Source organism: Odontomachus brunneus, unplaced genomic scaffold (assembly GCF_010583005.1).
Source record: "Odontomachus brunneus isolate Ranch 3 - 2012 unplaced genomic scaffold, Obru_v1 Obru_scaffold_023, whole genome shotgun sequence".
NCBI classification, from domain to species: Eukaryota; Metazoa; Arthropoda; class Insecta; order Hymenoptera; family Formicidae; genus Odontomachus; species Odontomachus brunneus.
In genome coordinates, this window is record NW_022639473.1 from 1828972 (window position 1) to 1837415 (window position 8444).

General features: G+C 42.9%; 1 protein-coding gene across 3 annotated transcripts; it reads left to right on the forward strand.

Annotated features, from left to right (window-relative positions):
* Positions 1–505: 505 nt before the first annotated feature.
* Positions 506–8337, forward strand: LOC116842266 (gamma-aminobutyric acid receptor subunit beta-like). 3 transcript variants are annotated; one of them, XM_032811211.1, is made up of 10 exons: positions 506–1041; positions 2192–2377; positions 3464–3570; positions 4082–4149; positions 4701–4846; positions 5363–5520; positions 5854–6138; positions 6214–6444; positions 6535–6788; positions 7208–8337. In XM_032811211.1, the coding sequence occupies exons 2-10, from the start codon at positions 2313–2315 to the stop codon at positions 7358–7360; spliced, it is 1467 nt and encodes a 488-aa protein (XP_032667102.1). In that variant the 5' UTR covers positions 506–1041; positions 2192–2312; the 3' UTR covers positions 7361–8337. The 3 variants fall into 3 exon arrangements, with proteins under 3 accessions (XP_032667102.1, XP_032667101.1, XP_032667103.1); XM_032811210.1 differs by having other exon boundaries at positions 506–2377; XM_032811212.1 differs by lacking the exons at positions 506–1041; positions 2192–2377; positions 4082–4149.
* The last annotated feature ends 107 nt before the right edge of the window (positions 8338–8444 follow it).

Sequence of the window (8444 nt, forward strand, 5' to 3'; positions counted from 1 at the left end):
GCACGTGAAAAAGGGGGATGCAAGCGAGAAGGACGGAGGAACTGCGAGAAGGATGGAGAATTGTGAAAGCGAGAACGAGAGACGGAGAATCCACGAGAGGTAAATGGTGGGGGGAGGATGAAAAGATCTATGAGAGCGAGAGAAATAGGCGCTTACGAAAACGCGAATGGGAGGGATTCCGCGAGAGTGAGAGTAATGGAAGATACACGAGTGTAAGATTAAGAGAGATAAATAATATATCTGAACGAGAGCGAGAGAGTCAGAAAGAAAGAGTGATGGAGAATTTGCGTGAGCGAGGCAAGAGGCGAGGGGGTGGTGACACAGAGTGCTCGGAGTGAAAGAGATAACGAGCCGCGCTTCTGTAGGTAAGAGCGAGAGGACTGATTTCCGGAGGGACCACGAGGGAGAAAGAGCGCGCTCGCGATGAAGGGATGAGGGAGGGGGAGAGAGACAGAGAGAGAGAGAGAGAGAGAGAGTTTGAAGAGAGAAATCGACAGTGGATCCGCGTTAGCTACGAGGGATGAAAGGCAGCAGCGTCCGCGAGGCTCGTGGCGCACGGGACTACCTCGCGGTTTCGTTTCTGGTCGACGACGTTGACGACGACGAAGATATCGGCGGCGGCGGCAACAACGACGACGACGACGACGACGACGACGACGACGACGACGACGACGACATCGGGGAGTGATGCTGCGCGACGATCGATGATGCGCTCGTGACAGTACGTTTGAACGTATCCGCGAGCTCGGGTGATCCGCGAGTTCCCAGCGTGACAGCGGAATCTGGATAACGTTGGACACTGCACAAACGCTGACAACGACGGGCCCAGTGAGAACGCTCGTTCACGGTAGACTCACGACACTAGGAAGATCGCGATCCTGAGAGACGCAATCGATGCGAGACCGCGATGTTGTGACTCGCGATCCGCGGACCGAAGTGCACGCGAGTGATAACACTGAGAGACGGTGACTTGATAACCAGCCTGATCGTTCATCGCTGAATCGGCAATGAAATCGTCGTGATTCACGTCGGATGCATCAGGTATGTTAGTCCTTTATAAGATAATGGGAAAACGACGCGGGAAAAGAAAAAGAAATGCGAACGAGGAGGTGGACAATTTGTCTTATAGCGACTATGCAAGGAACAATTTTTTTCGTATTCGTATTATGAATTGTTCGTTAACTCATACCACGATCTGCGGAATTAACATCGTGAGTACGATTCTACTGGCCGACAGACAATCATCAGCGCGACTTTTACCGTGCGGCTTTGTGCGATTTATCGACGATAATTATGAAAAAAAATAAAATAATGATTACGTGCAAAATCTCATCGGGGATAATATTTACCCAGTATCGAGGTATCGGGGATAATATTTATCCAGTATCGAGGTGTATTAATAACACAATTTTATTCGTGAATTTTACATGCCAGGCGAAACAGGAGTTTGCGTCGAGCGCATGAAATATCACTTCCTCATCAATCTAAAACGAAAGCATTAATAAAGCTAGGCGCGGGAGCGGGTGAAGAAAGTCGTCCTTGACCGTCATTATTTACGGAGTATAGAGTTTCGTGGCTAACAAGATCTTCGTCATCTTGATCGTTCTACGGAATAAGAAGAGCGCGGCGCGAGGGTATATTTTGTACACTCTTCTTCTTATTATTCAACGCAAACGCTTCAACGGTAGATGGAATTTCGTCGTGGGCGGCAAAAGTCATCCTCGCGGGACGTGCGGATCGTTGAATAGAATCTAAAGAGAGTATCGAGACAAGAGTATCGATACTTTCCTCGTATCCTTACATCGCGCGACAATGGATTCGCCGAGCGTGCGTCCGTAAACACTCCCGCTGAAAATCTTAATTGTTTGTCCTCAATTTGAGGCCCCAAGAGGCGAGACCGTTACATGTGCACAGAAATTGCCAGGTCAAACAGACAGATACGTGTATATATATATATCCTTCTATCTCGCTCCGTCGAAGTGCAAGGGTTAAGCCGGAATATTCGATGTAATCACCCTGCAGAGTAGTTAGTTCCGTGTGTTGGATATAACTCGGAGTTGCGTGCTCGCTTACGAGTGTAATGTAGTGGGAGTACGCGCGACGTTGGTACACGGGGTCAAGGGCGGCGGTGTGCGGAAAAGGGTCGCCAACGGTGTGTGTGTGCACGGTGCTTCTCTTTGTCTGCTTTCAGACGGTGGCGGCGAGCCGGCCACGGGGATGCCGAGGGGATGCGAGGATAACGCGACGGGATGACGTCCTGCCCGCTCGTTCACTGACGCAATCCCGCCCCGATAACGCAGACGACTGGCAGGATGCTGCCGCGCGCGCTGCCGTTCATCGTCGTCTTCCTCGTGCAGCTACGTCATCGTGTCATCTGGTGAGCATCGTCTCGTCACGCGAGATCCATTCCTGCCGCGGAATAAGTGAGCTTCAACGATACCCGCCACTTTTCCTCGCGCTGCCGAGTATCGCTGACGCGCACGTGTCACGCACCTTCGCGCGCGAAATACGCACTGCTGTTTCTAGTTATATTTTCGGCACTCTCGATTTCGGCAATTGAGCTTTCTCTAAAATACGATATACCGAAATCCCGTTTATCCATCCGAATTAGACGATCGAATCGAGATGCGTTTTACGAGCAAACATCCGGAGAGAGAAAAAGATGTTATTCAGACATTTGTTAACTCTATACAGTGAAAGATGGAATGAAATTCTACTTTCTTTTTTGTCATTTTCCCGCGTCATGATTAAGTATCACGAAGTAAGGAAGTAATTAGATATACCTGAATTAAGCTCGACGTGCGGCATATGTGATTGTACGAGCAATCAGAGCTCCAATCAGGCCACTGTACACAAGGAGACACAACAAAGCTCTATTTCCGGGGTGAAAGGAGAATCTGATAATCCCCTCGAGGCAAGATTGCATTCGGAGATTCCCAGACTCGCGCACGATCCGTTATCTCCTCGAGACGATGAAGTATATCACGATCATGAGTAAAATGATTGCTATGGACCAGACCAGATCGGCGGTGGCGGAATTAGTTAGTGGTAGCAATTGTGCAATGCGTGACATTATTTCTGTTTCACGCATGATTTTCACTGCCAATTTTTGCGCCGTTTTGTTCATCGCACTTTACTGCACGTATCTCCGCGACAATAGTAGCGACATTACAGTCAATTTAAGATACGAATACAATTTTCACTTGACAATTTATTTCAAGTATTGCGGAGGGAAATGTGACTTGAGATTTTCTCTTCAAGTCATGCTTGAGAAAGCAATGAGCGTCAACGAATGTCTCGGTGTGTACTTCAATAAAAAAAGTGACGTCAATCAGATAGTCGATCTCACTTGTTTGATCAGCAACGTTCATTCGATAGCTTTGACAACGAGCTCCCTATGATATTTTAACGCTCCCCAGTATTATCGATAATTTCCGCATTTCCGAAATTTCACACTTCGCAGGGCTACCCTAGAGAGCACCGGGATGTCCAATAGATTGGAGAACGTTACGCAGACAATTTCGAGGATACTCGACGGCTACGATATTCGATTAAGGCCGAACTTCGGCGGTAAGCTTCTCACTTGTCGGTTCTTACGCCTTAAATCTTGTCCGGATAAGGTTAAGTTCGCACGTTTTTTTCTTTACCTTTTTTTCACAAAAATTTTAACGCTTGAAATATTTCAATGAAATGTGATATTAGAGCCGTATTAATTAATAAAGCTAGATACTAGAATGAAGCTATTCGCTTACAATCGAAGATAGAACTCCTCCACCGGTGATTCTCCCTTCATCTCCCTCTCCTCTTTCCCTGTGGAAGCTTTTAATGAAGTTTCCATGCCATTCAACGAGGCACGATCGCAATCAGCGCTTTTAATTGAACGTGCAACGAGGGGGAAGTAATTCGCCGATATTATCAATGGATTAGGCGGCTTTAAACTATTTCTTTTCCGTTTAACGGATCTCTTTCCATCATGAGCAGCTTGAAAAGAGGAGAAATTGGGGTGTCCGTTCTTCCTTTTCTTTTTCGCGTTACGCAACACGAGATATTCGGCGAATTAATGATACATCGTATTTCAAAGGTGATCCATTGTTGGTCGGAATGGATCTCACCATCGCGAGTTTCGACGCGATCTCAGAAGTTAATATGGTGAGTAAGCAGGATAAATGAGTTAAATAAGAAGATCCGCGTAAAGTAATACGCCTCCCCTGTGTCGTGCATGTAAGCTAAAATATGCACGCGTCTTGCATCGGATGTTGCTATCGCGATATTATATATGTATGATCCTCGAGATACGGAGCACGCTCTCTCACCGATATTCATAATGTCTCCGTCGTCGCTTCCAAATCGATTTCTGCCTTCGGGGGGCCGATAAACCGCACCAGTGATCGATTTGCGACATATACTAAAGTTTCCTCCTTTCTTCTTGCGCGTCGATCAACGTCTGTCGAGTGTAATATATTTTTTTTAACCTCGTTACGTGTTAATGTAGAACGTAGAATCTCGAAAATGATCGTGACGCATAAAAATCTGACGATTAAGTATAAAATTGCGAATAAAATGTTGCGTAATGCCTGAGATATCTATACAATTTCACGTAATTAATTGTAATTAATGTTATAAATATTGTAATAATTAATAAGTTGTAGTTTTAGCAACGTAGTTGTGTCTCGGATACTTAATTGCGATTCGCATCTTAGGATTACACGATAACGATGTACTTGAATCAATATTGGAAGGACGAGAGACTCGCCTTTTCACACGAGGACGAAGTTCTCACGCTGAGCGGCGACTTCGCGGAAAAGATCTGGGTTCCGGACACGTTCTTCGCGAATGACAAGAACAGGTAACGACCACAATGATAAATATACATTATTAAAAAAAAGTTCTTGAATGTCCTTAATATTTCGCTGATGTATGTGTGTGAATTTAAGAATTTTATATTAAAATTTATAACCGTGCAAAGTTTGTGATCAGTGCTATTATTTAGAAATAGCTCAATATGTTTTATAATTATAGAACAAATATGAAATTTAATGTTTTTTATTATATAACTTCCTGTTTAATTTTTATACTTATGATATTTTATAACACGTTATAAAATATTATAATATTTAATAATGCATAGTATAATGCATTTAATAATCAATTAATAACTGATATTTTAATTTAGTTTTTAATTTTCATAATTTAGTTATGTAAAAGAGTTTCATAACCAAATTATGAAGTTTTCCTAACAATGTAAATCGCAATGCGGTGTAAATCTAGAAGTCACTCACCTGACTATTAGTGACTGCGACCTTTCTTTTCATCGTGAATATTGTCTGGTTGACTGCTACATTGCATATTTTCTTGTTCGCAGCTTCCTGCACGACGTCACCGAGCGCAACAAACTCGTCAGGTTGGCTGGTGATGGCTCGGTCACGTACGGCATGAGATTCACGACGACCCTGGCCTGCATGATGGACTTGCACTATTATCCTCTCGACTCGCAGAACTGCACCGTAGAGATCGAGAGCTGTACGTGTTCAGATACGTATTCGCGAGCGATCGTTTGAGAACGGATAGCTTCCGCCAAATTTCTCATTTTCCAGAGTCCAAGGTATTCCCTGTAATCAAAGATATATTTTTAAACAGCGAAAGAGAAGCACATGCGATAGTAACGTTGACGACGTTGATACCTAAGTTTCTCCTCGCGGCAAAGTTGTATGTATATCTGGAGATTTTGCGGTTACGATGTAGTCGGGATAATACTGTCGTTGATGAATAAAAGAATCAATCGATTAGACTTCTGACACTCTTTATAATGTTGGTTGCTGACTTGCTCTATATTACGCTACTCTTCATGTTCAGACGGGTACACGGTGCTCGATGTAGTAATGTACTGGAAGGAAACCCCCGTTCGCGGGGTAGAGGAGGCGGAATTGCCGCAATTCACGATAATCGGCTATGAGACCAACGATCGGAAGGAGAAGCTGGCGACCGGCATCTACCAAAGGCTTTCGTTGAGCTTCAAGCTTCAGAGGAACATCGGTTACTTCGTTTTTCAGACATATCTGCCAAGTATACTGATCGTGATGCTCAGTTGGGTCAGTTTCTGGATCAATCATGAAGCCACCAGCGCGAGAGTGGCTCTCGGTGAGAGTTCTGGAACAGAAATTTCTCTATTAGAAATTATCTTATCACAATTACAATTTTCTCTTCTTCCTTCAGGAATCACGACGGTGTTGACAATGACAACAATATCAACGGGTGTTAGAAGCTCACTGCCACGGATCAGTTACGTGAAAGCAATCGACATTTATCTGGTAATGTGCTTCGTTTTCGTGTTCGCGGCCCTGCTGGAATATGCGGCAGTCAATTACACGTACTGGGGCGCCCGGGCAAAGAAGAAAACCAAAAAGAAGGAGACTGACGAGAGGAAAGTGCTTTCCTCCAAACCTGGTGGGTGAATATTAAGCAACGATTTGTCATCTCGGGAGCTTCCGCATCTTTGACTTTTCGCTTCGCTAATTCTCGTCTTCTTTCTTTCAGGCAGCAAAGCTAGCTCGCCTTTTCCCGGTTCTACGGACGCGGACATCATAGAGCTCCAGGATCTCCGAATGTCGCCGTTGCCGAGCATCAGAAATAGGTCGGGCCTGGTCAGCACTTCGTCAACGTCCGGGGTCGGAAGAGATCACGATCCAGCCAAGTTTCCACCGAGCTTTCGCATCTCCAGGGCCGCTTATAATACGCACGCCCGAAACAGCGGTCTCAGATACAGAGGCCCGAGACCACATAAGCCAAAGGTATGTCAAGGTATTCCCTAATAATACCAACAATGCAGAAGACATCTAAAGAATGTCCGAAGAAGCGAGGCGGTGTTGAAACGTCTCCGCTATGTCTTTCGGACTCGTGTGCGTGTCTCTCACGTCTTGGTTATAAATATATCTGCATTGTTTCATATAATTGCTTAAAGTTAAGAAATACAATTTTTAGAAAGCAGTAAATAATTTTGTAAAAAGCAATAATAACAACTACGACGAATTGTGTTGTGTCGTTCATGTTAAAAAAGAAAATAAACGAAAATGTACAAAATAACAAGTATAATTTAGATATAAAAATTACTCTTTTTTTACTTTTTTTTTGCACGGGAAAGAACAATTCGTCTCAGTTGTTAGAATCGGTTTTTCTTATTACATTTAAAAGTTACAATTATATTTTATAGGTGTTACATGCCATACGTAGAGGAGCTTCCGTGTTGCGCGTATCGATGCCGAAGATCAAGGACGTGAATGTGATAGACAAGTACTCGCGAATCATCTTCCCGGTCAGCTTCATGCTGTTCAACGCCGTGTACTGGGTCTTCTACTTTTTCTGAACGGACGTCAATGTATCAACGTTTCACTCGGCCTCGTTTGGGCCCCGAGGACCAATCGATTCGGGAGGAATTCTCGCGTCCTCTCGCGTCTTCGAGCTACGATACGCGTCAAACGGTGTAGTATTTCTCGCGAGAACTAAAGTCCACTGAACATATTTAGCGGGTGATGAAAGTACTGAATCGAAAGCTGCCACGAAACACTTAACGATAAAAATTAAACGAACGCGTATGGACATGCATGTGCGTATGTATGCGTGTGTATATGTATTATGTGCCAAACGACAATGTTCACGAGGTTTTCGTTTATTCGTGCGATTTTTTTGGTAATTAGAAAGTACATAATATAGCAATAAGCGACGCGAAAGAATGACAATATGTTCCTAACGAAGTATGATAGCTTTGTCGCGGAAGAAATGTCAATAAACAGTATTTGGATGACAATTCGTGACGAAATCAAAAAGTTATAATGTATACGATGACAAAAATGATCTGAGTCATCTCTTCTATTTTAGAAATAAATAAGTTTCTATGATTCTTCTACGTATATTGAAAGATACGCTTTAAAAATCAAAATTAATCTTAAGTGTGTTGAAAAATATTCTCTCTCGTAGACAATGTTATTTAGCTTAATTTTTCCGTATCTATGACTTAAATTACTTTTATTATCGTCGATTGATTTACGTTAAATAATCTGGTTCGTAATTCTGCAAAGTAAACGAAAAAAATCGATGTCGGAAGCGAGAAATTAACAGATCACAAGTTGCAAGTTTTATCTGCCGTCTATCGAGGTTTCAACAGCGCTGTTTAATGAAACTCAAGAAAGAAATAAAGTATTCTTTCAATATAAATATTATTGGCATTGAATTAACTGCGATTGGTTTATGCGCATTTATCATTAAACAAGGTGTGCATTCATAAAAATGACGATTTGGATAGTTACATTGACGATATATACAAAATTGGAAAGAATCTTTTTTCCAAAAATCGTTACATATTTCTACAGTTCTTTCTTTTCTTTTTAATTATTCACCGATATAGTTTATCACACATATAAATTTAAACAGTATTTTTCTTAAGAAAAGGA